Source organism: Hyperolius riggenbachi, chromosome 11 (assembly GCF_040937935.1).
Source record: "Hyperolius riggenbachi isolate aHypRig1 chromosome 11, aHypRig1.pri, whole genome shotgun sequence".
NCBI classification, from domain to species: domain Eukaryota; kingdom Metazoa; phylum Chordata; class Amphibia; order Anura; family Hyperoliidae; genus Hyperolius; species Hyperolius riggenbachi.
Window position 1 is genome coordinate 52333593 of NC_090656.1, and position 12328 is coordinate 52345920.

The 12328-nt window shown below is 41.3% G+C and overlaps 1 protein-coding gene across 6 annotated transcripts in view; it reads right to left on the reverse strand.

Annotated features, from left to right (window-relative positions):
* Positions 1–12328, reverse strand: part of RIPOR1 (RHO family interacting cell polarization regulator 1) — a 220626-nt gene that overhangs the window by 132363 nt on the left and 75935 nt on the right. The window contains exon 1 of one of the 6 annotated variants that reach the window (XM_068260728.1): positions 12186–12283. The exons of the other annotated variants lie outside the window; for them this stretch is intronic. Coding sequence (XP_068116829.1) covers positions 12186–12204 — 19 coding nt within the window. The 5' untranslated portion in view covers positions 12205–12283. Of the gene's footprint in view, positions 1–12185; positions 12284–12328 lie in introns of those variants that run through there. 6 annotated transcript variants of the gene reach the window in all.

A 12328-nucleotide genomic window follows, 5' to 3' on the forward strand; every position in this document is an offset into this window, starting at 1 on the left:
AGTTTGATGGAAACAACACATTTAAAAAATACGTGTGAGGGGAGCAGCAAGAGACTGAAAAAGTAGTGTAAAACTAAATAAATAATTTGGTGCACATCTCAAAACGAATTAGTTTAATTGGCACCAAGTTAGTAATACATTTGGGAATAAAAAAAAACATTCAAAGAGGCTGAGTCTCTCAGGAGTGAAGATGGGGGAGGGATACACCACTCTGCAGTACAAACTGTAAGCAAATAGTTTATTTGAAAATAATGTTTAGCAGTTTCAAAATGTGAGAAATTTCTAACCATCATCATCTGCAGTACATAACATTGCAAAAAAGATTCAGAGAAACCTCTGTAAGCAAGGTACAAGGCTGAAACCCAATACTGGATGGCCATGTTCTTCAGGCCCTCACTCAATTCTGAAGTGGAAAATCACTGCATTAACTAAAGGGGCCCATACACTGGTCAATTTCAGCCATCGATCAGTCTATAGAATCGATCGGAAATCTAATCTGCTGATCGATCAATTAGCGGCAGATTTCGATCAATTTTTCGATCGATTTGATCTGACTGGATGGAAAATCTAGGTCGATCTGCTGCTGGCAGCAGATCGATGGCCCATAGAGTTGCAATGGATCTAATGGTCTAATTTAATGCATTTAAATCGTTTGCCAATAGATTTCATTCGGAAAGCTGTTCCTAGTGTGTGGCACACATCAGATAGATTCCTGTCAGATTCTACTTGACAGGCAACTGACAGAAATCTATCTGATGGTCGAATCTGCTGCAAATCTATAAGTGTAGGGCCGGGGGAAGCCCTCCAGGAAATCCCGTTCTTTGAACGGGATTTCCTGATCGAAGAGGGCGGGGGGATGCCGCTGAGCAGCGGCTATCATGTAGCAAGCCCTGGGCTCGCTACATGATATAGGAAAAAAAAAATTAAAAAAAAAAACTGCTGCGCTCCCTCCTGGCAGATTTTTTTATACCGCCAGGAGGGTTAAGGAACATTTTTGAAGACCACTGTCTGTGAATAGAGTTCATCATTGCATTAACAAATGCAAACAGAAAACTCTGAAAAAAAAACCCCATACCCGTATATACTCTAGTATAAGCCGACCCCCAACTTTTACCATTAAAAACTGGAAAAAATATCTGACCCGAGTATAAGCCGGAGGTAACAAAAGCCATACCACCACTCACAGTCATGGCCAGCCACAACCCTATATTAGAAAAGCTGCATACATTCAGCAGATTGCAATAATAAGCCAGAACTTAGGCCTACAATGGAGATGGACATGCAAAGAACTTCTGTTGCAAAGTTTAAGTTGGCATAAAAATAAAGCAAGGAATGCAAAGCCACATAGTCCTGTTTCTAAAACTTGATATAGGAATGCAAGGATTCTCACCATTCAGTAGACACTGTCCCTGAATGCCTTCCAAGGCTACGACTCAAGAGGAGGTTAGCTGGGACCTCCCATGGAAATGTCAAGCGTGTGGTCTCCCTCAGATGATTCACCACTGTGCATATATTAGGGGCACTGTGGTGGTTATTCAAAGAGTAGTGACTCGAGTATAAGCCAAGACCCCCACTTTTGGGCCAAAAATTAGGCTTATACTCAAGTATATACAGTATATAGACACAACTTTCACAAACGTTAGTGTTCTCAGGATCCGAGATCATTAAAGATGGACTGAGGCAAAGTAGAAACTTTCCGGTGGTCTCATGAATGAAGCTCTAAAAATTTTGGGGGGAAACTAAAACTATACATGTAGGGTCCTCTGGGCTAAACAGAAGGACCATCCAACATGCTACTAACACAACAGTTTTAAAGCCACCATCTATGACGGTATGGAATGTACTACTACATATGGCATGGGAAGATTGCACATGTGGAAAGGCATCATTAATTCTGGATGATACGTTCAGGATTTGGAGCAACGTAAGTTACTGTTCAGAGATAATGAACACGTTTCTCCTATTTTCTTTAATGTGGACCTGAACGCTTGTATGGGACAGAAGGAAATGTTTAACATACAGTCACCTTTATGTAAAAGAAAATACAACTCAGACAACAAGTAGGATAACATTTTAAGTTGAAAGGCTAGCAAGAAACAATAAGGTCCCAATTCTATTTACTTTTTCTCCTGAGTTTTCTCCAAGTGATATTTTCCCATCTTATTGATAAAATGCCTTGTAAGCAAACAGCAAGCAAGAAAATACTTAATTATTTCAAACAGAAGATGAAAAATTAACTACTTGGGGAAAACTTAGGAGAAAAAGGCAATTGAAAAAGGGCCTCTTGGGAAAAAGGCACATCACATACATGTCACTAATATTTATTCTTAAGCAAATCATAATTTCATCCAGATACATTTTATAAGCTTGTTTACAGATTGCGAAGCTATTTCCTATGAAAAATATAATTTTATAAAGTATAATTGCAGGGGAAGGAGGGAGTTGGCAGTCAAGTATATGGTTAGAATTTCAACTGACTGTAGCTTAAAGGACAACCGAGGTGACGTGACATGATGAGATAGACATGTGTATGTACAGTGCCAAGCACACAAATAACTTTGCTGTGTTCCTTTTTTTCTTACTCTGTGTGAAAGAGTTAAACATTAGATATGCAAGTAACAGTTTTTGTCCGTGTCAGACTATAGCATAACCCTCAATGACAAGTAATTACAGCCATTAAATACGTTCCTGTCAGTAAATGGCTTCTGAGAGCAGGAAAGAGATAAAAAGGGTCAATAGTTCATAGATTTGTGCTCTAGCCTATGTCAATGAAGGTGTCATTGAGCAGAGACAATGAAAAAGTAAAAACTTAAAAACTAGATTTAAATATAAAATAAAACTGTGGGGGTATCTACAAAAAATCATTTTTAGGAGAAGGATGATAGATACAATTGTTTTCCCCCCATCAGATTATTTTCACCTCGGATGTCCTTTAACCAGGGCTCAGCAGGGCTCCGATTTGTGACAGAAGCCAGTGTTGCTTAGGTAGTAAAGGTTGCCTAGTATGCAGTCTTATTGCTAATTAGGTATACAACGGCACACTTCAAATTGCATAAATGGCTTGAGCAAAACTGATATAGGTTTAGAGATTTTTTTTTAAGTTTCCATTAAAAGTGGAGTTTTACTTTAAGGCCACCTTTGGTTCACTTTCTGTGGATATATTGCACTTTATATTGACTTTTCAGCAAAAGCAACAGTTCATTTCTGTGCAGCAAAGTGTTCTATTTTTAGACTAATTTTGACAGAGCAGGCCCTGATGTCATATAAAGCCTTTATGCTACACAGACCCAGCCTGAATGGTGGGAAAAAGCTGAACCCCAGTGGTCCTACAAAACATGGACCTCAGGAAATAAATACATTATTTGAAAATAGCAAGCATACAAGTACTACTGCACCAGCCATTCAGAAACGGCTCACGTTAACCAATGAATGGATATACGCCATCATTTCCCAATCAAGGCTGCAGTCATAAGATTTTTAAGTAAATATGAATGGTTTTAAACATTATTAAAGTCAATTAAAGTACTGTATATACTCGCATAGAAGTCTAATTTTTCAGCACAAAAATGTGCTAAAAAGGTACCCCCTCGGCTTACATGCGAGTCAGTGGAGCAGAACAGGTGGTGGAGCAGGTTTTGTTACTGGCAGAGGAGCGTAAGGATTGTGCACTTGTGATCCTGCTCTTTTCAGCTGGCTCCCTGCTGTGACTGTGCTCTCCATCCCCTGCAACATGGTGTGCAGAGTGTGCTGCTCAAGACTACCTGTGTCTTCCGGCATGCGGAGCAGAGCATGACAGCAACCTTTCAGTGGTGCAATGATCAGGAATTCTTGTGTGGTGTCTTGAGACACAGCTGTAACATCCTTGGGGCACATCTGGCTATGGAGAAGGGAGCTGACCTGTCCTGGGGGCACATATGGCTGCAGTGGAGGGGGCTATACTGGGGAGGGGGGCTTATATGCGAGTCAATCACTTTTTCCTGTTTTCTTAGTGAAAAGTGGGTACCTCGGCTTATATGCAAGTATATACGGTGTACCTGAACTCTTGCACAGGACAGAAGGAAAAAAAATGCACCACGTATGTATTTAGAGTTTAGCCTGTCTAATTCCCGCTCATCTGTGTCTAATCACAAATTGTAATTTTATCTCACAGCTGTGTCAGCTGACAGCCACCACAGAGCAGCTAATTGGTAAACACAGGATGTTAACAATATGTCTGCTTCCATGGAAGCAGGAAGTAGACACACTACAGATTTATTTCAGGATTTCTATCAGTGTAACAAAGAAATGTTTTTCTTTAAAGGTTATTATGCTGTTGTGTATCTTTTAGAGCAGAGAGGATGTTCTGAGTTTGCATCTGCTGTAATCATGTAGCTTATTTGGAGCAATAATTGCACTGGCATAATGTCATTTTATAATGTAAAGTGTCTAGTCACCCTTGTGAAAATTATCTTTTGCATTTGTCATTAAAAAACAAATATTAAAGATTTCATTGTTAAGGCTAAGCATGCAAAATTAGGTTTCTATAATTTAAACAAGTGTTTTAAAATAAACACGTTATATTTCTCAGCTATCATTAGGATTTGTGAATTTCTTAAAAATAAGATTAAGGATTGTGCTTTGTAATGAAATTGTATTCTGTAAACTGTATACATGAAATTATCAGACAATGTAATTATTTAATGTGGCTTAGCCCCAATAAACAACACTAAATGTCTACAGACTGCAAAAAGAACAAAAAAAAAAAAAAAGAACAAAAAAAGGAAAGAATCAGCTTGCGTCCCATTTCCACTACATGCGGTTTTTCATGGCGTATCACAATGCCAAAATAAATCAGCGATTATGGCCCATAGTCAATACTTTTACCCTTAGGGCTCAAACCCACTAGCAGCCTTTTCTAAGCGCTAGTGATTTGAAAAAGCTCTTGCTAATGCAATTGGGGATTTTTATAAAATCGCATTGCTCCAGTGGGATCACACCCATAGCATTACATTAGCAAGAGCTTTTCAAATTACAACTGCTTAGTATACAGCCTGCTAGTGGGTTTCAGCCCTTAGACTCCTGTGGACATCTATAGATGTTCTGTGTTTTTGCTTCCATATGCCATGGACATGTAGAGGCTTTTTAGTACAAAACTACTTCCGCCTAAAGTGGACATCTATAGGGGTTTTAGTTTCCCCATATTCCGTTGTCATGCACAACTAAAAGGCATTTAGTCAAGCGTTTTGGCTAATTAACTAACTTTCATGCACAATTTATGCAAATGTTACTGCAAACCTATGCAGCTTGAAAATGGACCAATCAAATGCTTACACTGCAAGATGAGATTAGTCCATTTAACAATGGATTTTCATAATAAGTATCCTGTATCATAATAATTGGCCTAATTCTTAACCCTTTCAAATTTATTTGCACCTTAACTTCCTGGGCGATAATCCCGAGCTCAGCTCGGGCGATACCGCCGCGGAGGATTTCTCAGGCCCTGTTGGGCCGATTTGCATATTTTTTTTTTGTTACACGCAGCAAGCACTTTGATATTCAATGAACCACTATCACTCCCAAAAAAATAAAATAAATAAAAAACCCTTTACATTTTAAAATTCCCATGTATGCATATGTATAAAAAGTGCATTAGTTCCAGAATAAAATGCACTATACATTTATTTTTTTTCCCATGTTGCGGTCGCTTACAAAAGCTTGTGGTTTTGGACCAATCCATCTCCTCATGGGGGGGGGGATCTCAAAATTATTTGGCCAGTGCAAATGTATTTTATTCTAATCTTTAAATGGAAGTGTTTGTACATGAAATATACATACTAATAATTACAATACAAATGAACTTTGCATATTTTATAAACTACTGTGAGCCAGTAAGGACATTAGCAAGCACGTGTAATCAGGACAGAACCACAAGAATCATCACTGTATTTAGTAAATCAGACCTAATGAGCCCTAAATGTATAATGCAACCGTTTCTATATTAGGCAGCTGTAGAGTCATCTGGGTCACGAGGACACCTAGTGTGCGCCAGAAGAAACTGCTATTTCAATAGACACCCCTCTGGAGAGCTGCCAGAAGTCCTGGAGTTTGAACCGGAGACATAGGTTTTGTTAGTAGAAAGACTGGAAACAAAGTTCCTTCCTGTCTCCAGGTTCACGCCTCTTATTTCTCTGAAATTATTTAGTTTGCGAGTTGGTTCCAGACACCAACACCTCCTACAGAGAATGATTCAGAAAAAGGAAGCAAATTGGCAAAAGGAAGCCTGCATTGTGAGATGAGACACCAACTACTATTCAATTTCTCAACTAGAAGCCTACAGAAGTGAAATGGAAGAACTTTGATTGATGCTTGGCTTGTACTGTGACACAAAGCCGTGACCTGTATCTCTCTGTGCGTGACCACCGCCCACCACCCAGAAAAGCTCCATTTGCCTGCTTCTCAATTCTAGATTTTTGGTCCTTTTTAGCACCTTACACACTCCTTGGCGATCTGGTTCACCATGAGCTTGCTAGGCAATCTGAAGCCTCTACAACAATTCACAAGAGCAAAGCGAACTTACTGCTAGAGTAGAGACGGAGTAAGCATGCGCAGCCCCACAGAAAATCAAAATAGTAAAAAATAAAAGTAATTAAAATCAGGGCTGAGGAGTCGGTACAGAAACCCACCGACTCCCGACACCTCAGGTTAGGATTCCACCGACTCAGACTCCTCTAATTTTCATATTACAATTTTGTTGATTGAAAGTATGCAACATGAAATGCATCTCAACTGCCAACGGTTAGGAATTTAAAAGACAACTGAAGTGAAAGGGATATGGAGGCTGCCATCTTTATTCCCTTTCAAACAATACCAGTTACCTGGCTAGCCAGCTGATCTTCTGCCTCTAATACTTTGAGTGATAGACTAAAACTAGTCCTTGGTAAGAGTATTTGTAGAAGGTACAGGAAGGAACAAAGAACATCTATCAGGCCCTAGGCAAGGTAACTGTGGGTACATGTAAGAGTGATGAGCAGGTGCTCTGCAGGGGAATGAGGGGATTCTTCCTCTATTACACATTCTTCATGCACAATCTGAACATGGATCAGGCCCTAGGCAATGTAACTGTGGGTACATGCAAGAATGATTTGCAGGTACTCTGCAGGGGAATGAGGGGATTCTTCCTCTATTACACATTCCTCATGCACAATCTGAACATGGATCAGGCCCTAGGCAATATAACTGTGGGTACATGTAAGAGTGATGTGCAGTAGGCCTGAAAGATAATTCGAATTTAAACCAAAATCGCTTTCACCAAGATCACAATTTTGGAATCGTCAAATCGGGGGAAGTTTGAAGAAGTAGTTTCAAACTTCCCCAAAGTCCTGGCCCGTGCGGCCCGCAGCATTGGACATACCTTCTGCACGAGTCCAACGCTGTCCGTCCTCTATCGCCATCTGCTGGCTCTTATGCTTGGCAAAACTCCGGATTCCTGTATGTCACTACATACAGGATTTAATCCGTGCATTAGAGCTTGCAGGAGGCGAAGTGGATAGACCGGCATCGCTGGACTCATGCTGGAAGCTACTGCATGTCCAGAACTGATGCAGCTTGGGGAACAGAGGAGGCACAGAGAGAGAGACACAGAGGAGGCACAGAGAGAGACACAGAGGGGGCACAAAGAGAGACACAGATAAGGCACAGAAACACAAAGGGGGCAAGAGAGAGACCCAGAGAAGGCATAAAGAGGCAAAGGGGGCACAAAGAGACAGGGGGACAGAGGGGGAACAAACAGGCACAGAGGTGGAACAAAGCTTGATTTGAAGTAAATCGTGAATCGAATCAAAATCCCAATTTTGGACAGAAATTGCTCAATTCAATTTTTTCCTAAAATCATTCAGGCCTAATGTGCAGGTACTCTGCAGGGGAATGAGGGGATTCTTCCTCTGTTACACATTCTTCATGCACAATCTGAACATGGATCAGGCCCTAGGCAATGTAATTGTGGGTACATGTAAGAATGATGTGCAGGTACTCTGTAGGGGAATGAGGCGATTCTTTCTCTATTACACATTCATGTACAATCTGAACCAGGTTTATGGGTTAAATTCATTAGGAGTCGGAGCATTTTTTTCCCCGACTCAGAGTACCCAAAAATTGCTCCGACTCCGAGACTCCACAGCCCTGATTAAAATTCTAACATGCCAACAAGCTACTGGAGTAGAGGTAATGCAATTGTTGCTTCACTAATCATTAAGAAAGACTCGGTTCATGCTAGTCCATAAGCAATACCTACTTATCCTAGTACAGAGGCAAGCTCCCCATCATCACATTTACAGTGCTCTAAACTGGACTACAATCAGAGGTGTTCTCTTATGGAGTATGGTTTCTCAAGGCTGGGCCTCAAATTGACCTATACTGCACTGGGGAAAATGAAAATCACATTTGTTAAAAGAATCCAGTTAAAAGAAACTGAAAGTGATCCAGTTCTGAGAGAGATATGGAGGCTGCCAATTTTTTTATTTCCATTTAAGTAATGCCAATTGCCTGGCTGTCCTGCTTATCTTCTGACACCAATACCTTAAAGCAGGGGTCTCAAACTCGCGGCCCGCGGGCCATTTGCGGCCCTCGATACAATATTTTGTGGCCCTCACCAGCAAAAGCTTCCATATAGTTTGCTTCAGCGCTCCCAAGTAATCCGCCGCATCCCCGCCACTAAACGAGGGCTGCAGAGCCCCCAAATCGCCCGGGGGGCAATCCGCCGGCATTTCCTGGAAGGGGCAGAGCTTTCAACTTCAGCTCTGCCCCTCCTGACGTCAATCGCCGCCTCTTCCCGCCCCTCTCTGTGAAAGAAAAGTGAGAGGGGCGGGCAGAGGCGGCGATGCGCCGCGATTGTGAAATTCCTTATGCGGCCCAGCCTCATCCTGACTTTGCCTCCTGCGGCCCCCAGGTAAATTGAGTTTGAGATCACTGCCTTAAAGAGACACTGAAGCGGAAAAAAAAATGATGATATAATAAATTGGTTGTACAGTACGGATAATTACTAGAACATTAGTAGCAAAGAAAATATTCTCAAATTTTTATTTTCAGCTATATAGTGTTTTTTATAACATTGCATCATTCTCTAATATTTGCAGTTTACACACTACTCAGCATTCTACGGTAAATGATTTTACAGAACAGTATTGAACCCTTCTCTGCAAAAGAAGAAAATACATTGACTGACAGTTGAGATAACAAGCTTCAGAAGACAGAGCTCTCTGCGACTTTGAAAGTTGTGGAGCTCAATGGTTCTTTTGCATAGATAAAAACTGGAGTTTCTTAACTCTTCCTGTACTGGAAACAATATTAGACTTATGTCTCTGCTCCCAATGTTTTATTTATTAGCTGTACTTGTACTACACATACAAATCATTATATCATTTTTTTTCCTGCTTCAGTGTCTCTTCATGCTGTAGACACAGAGCAAGTACGTAGATCAGGTGCTCAAACTGAAGTCAGACCACTCCACATGCTTGTTTCAAGTAAGTGACCCAGACACTGCTGGAGTTAGAAAAATCAGTGGCACGGCTATGAAAATACACCAGCCTCCATGTTCCACTCACTACCGGGTCACTTTAACAATAAAGAAAATTATGATGAGGCTGAAAAGCACAAAAATATTCTACTCACTTTAATGACCTGATAGGGATAGTACCACCATATTGGATTTGTTGCAAAGGCTTGGGTAGTATCTTCCATCATATGAAGCATATGTACATGCATGGGGTCCATCATGAGTCTACATGTTACAGAATAACATCCTCCCACAATGCTCCGGGAAGACAGATTTCTGCTCATGCGGAGTTCCTTGGTGGAAACTTTGTGGGAAAAGAAGTTTGCTAGAGTATTTCTAGGGTATGAAATTAATCTAGAATAGCCAACTTACACCGTATGTCACAGACTAACCAGCAAGCTCATGGTGACCCAGAACTCATTGGAGTGTGTAAGGGACTACAATGGTCCTAAAAGCCCAATTACTAAGATGTTAAGAAAAACAAAAGTTTGCTTTCCTAAAACAGAAAGAATTTGCAATAATTCAGGTTGGAGTGAGCTTGAGATGTCTCCCAGTGCATCACTGCTGAATATATGCAAATTAACCATTGTTACCGTATGTTAAAGCCTTTTTCAAGTACTCAACAGGTCTTGTTTAGGAAGCTTCCCCAAGATGAATGCGCTATGAATATATAAAATGTGACTGCTGGTTCAACACTAGAGACAAATGTGGCCCATTATTCTTGCAAGCATTGCCATTCACACGACCTGCCCAAGCCTACACCTTCATAGTAACACCACCTACAAACTTAAAGTACATCTTACATCACAGAGAGCAATGGAGGCTGCTATCTCCACCTGCAAGTTTCCCAGCGGTCATAGTTACCCTCTACATCTAGTGCCCTCTGAGGCTCTTCCATAAGCCAAGCATGCAGATCAGGAGAGACAGAAGCCCTGATGTATACCGTACTATGCTTACTCCAGTGGATTAAGATCGTGTTCTAGCCAGGGGGTCAATATGACAGCATAACAGTTATGTACTGCAAGGTGTACCAGTCTGCATGTTCCCACATCTGAACATTTCCATATGGTTGCCAAGTACTGCAGTTTGGCCTTGTGCCTATGGGTACATATATATCAATGCTTTCTGCCGACAGGCACATGAATATAAATGCTTTCTGCCAACAGTAACAAGTAGGTTAATATTCTCTGCCTGTCCGATTATCATTATAATGTTACAGACCGTGAATATAAGCTTTTCGCACATCAGTCTCCAGGAGAAGCTGAGCAGATTTAGCACCTGAACAAAAAGTGGTAACTGGGTAGGTCAGCAGAATAACATATCACTAGCAAGACTAGGTAAAACAAGGAGCCAACACATGGACCACAACCACCACGGACAGGATTGAGGCAGGGTTCACACTTATCACTGCAAAAAACTGAACCTTTTTTGCTTGGGAAAAAAAAAAAACTCACGTTCATATGTAAATTTCATGTGCTTTTTTTTTTTTTTTTTTTTTTTACCACAGCTAACACATCCACACGGGAATTTGCCATGTGGATGCGAAAACACATGCAATTACGCAAATCTAAGCAGAAGTGCAACTCTCCATTGACTTATTAGCCATGCAGAAAACATGGTTTCCCACACTCGCATGTGAAAAGTGTCAATGGGCGGCACATCAAGCATGCACGACGGGAGCGCTGTGCGCATAAGCGGACCAAAGGAAATCCCAGTGATGTACTTCATGCCCAGCAGGGAGTACATCAACAGCCAGGGGGCGCCGCAATGTATATGACCCTATTGCCATACCATGGCACAAGATCATAAGAAGGCTGGTTTCTGTGGTGTGATGCGGTGTAAAACTAGCCTACAGGCAACAAACATGCTACTGCACAAACGTGGGCCGTAATTTGTACCTGCACTGTGCATACATGGAGAGGCGTGTGGCCACAAGCAATATGCAATATTAATGTTGAATATTTTTCAGAGGGTCCAAGTGCAGGATTGGAGAGGTTGCAGCGAAGGATTGGAGAGGTGTAAGAATATTGGGTAAGCTTCTGGACTATCCAGGGGCTTCCCTCTACTGAAGTTTGTATCTGATCGCCTTCATCACAGCTCTGGGCCCCCCTCTTACTCTAATCTGGATGGAAGTAACACTGGGTTGTGCCATTTCTAGTACACCGCCCTTTGCCAAGAACTTCAGGTGATGCTGTGGGGTTTATACAACTACTGGGCTCCCTAATGTAAGAGTGGTGTCTGGCTCTAGATCCAATTGAACAGGCTATATCTTGGCGTGAGAACGGAAATCTCCTCAGGACCGTGCCCCTTTCTGGAACCTTCACCGTTCTATCCTTTGAGATTTGGCCATCACGAATGCAGACCATGTTTTGGTTACGCCTGTAGCAACCTTTGTTCAAGTCAAGCACCACAGAAGGGAGACTCCTGCTGAAATTATTCCTGCATCCTGTAACCTCATTCTAGAAATATTCAGGACCTAAAACTATACTTGCCAACTTACAAATAAATACAATTAAACAAAGAGTTTAGAGTGGAGAAATAAACATTCCCTATTCCTCACGGTGTGAATTTTCCTTTCTATGACACCTAGCTAGAGAATACAAGATAAATCTCGGGAGGAAAACAGATTTCAAAGATGTCACATAGTGAAGATTACCTGACAGTCTACCGTTCATCCTGCTGGATCAAAGCACAGCCAGTCTATATCTCATTCCGTTATCTTCCCCAAAGTGCCGGCTGCCTCAGCATGCTTCTCTATTGCAGACTTTTAAGAAGTGTTTGTATGCCTGATCCAGAAAG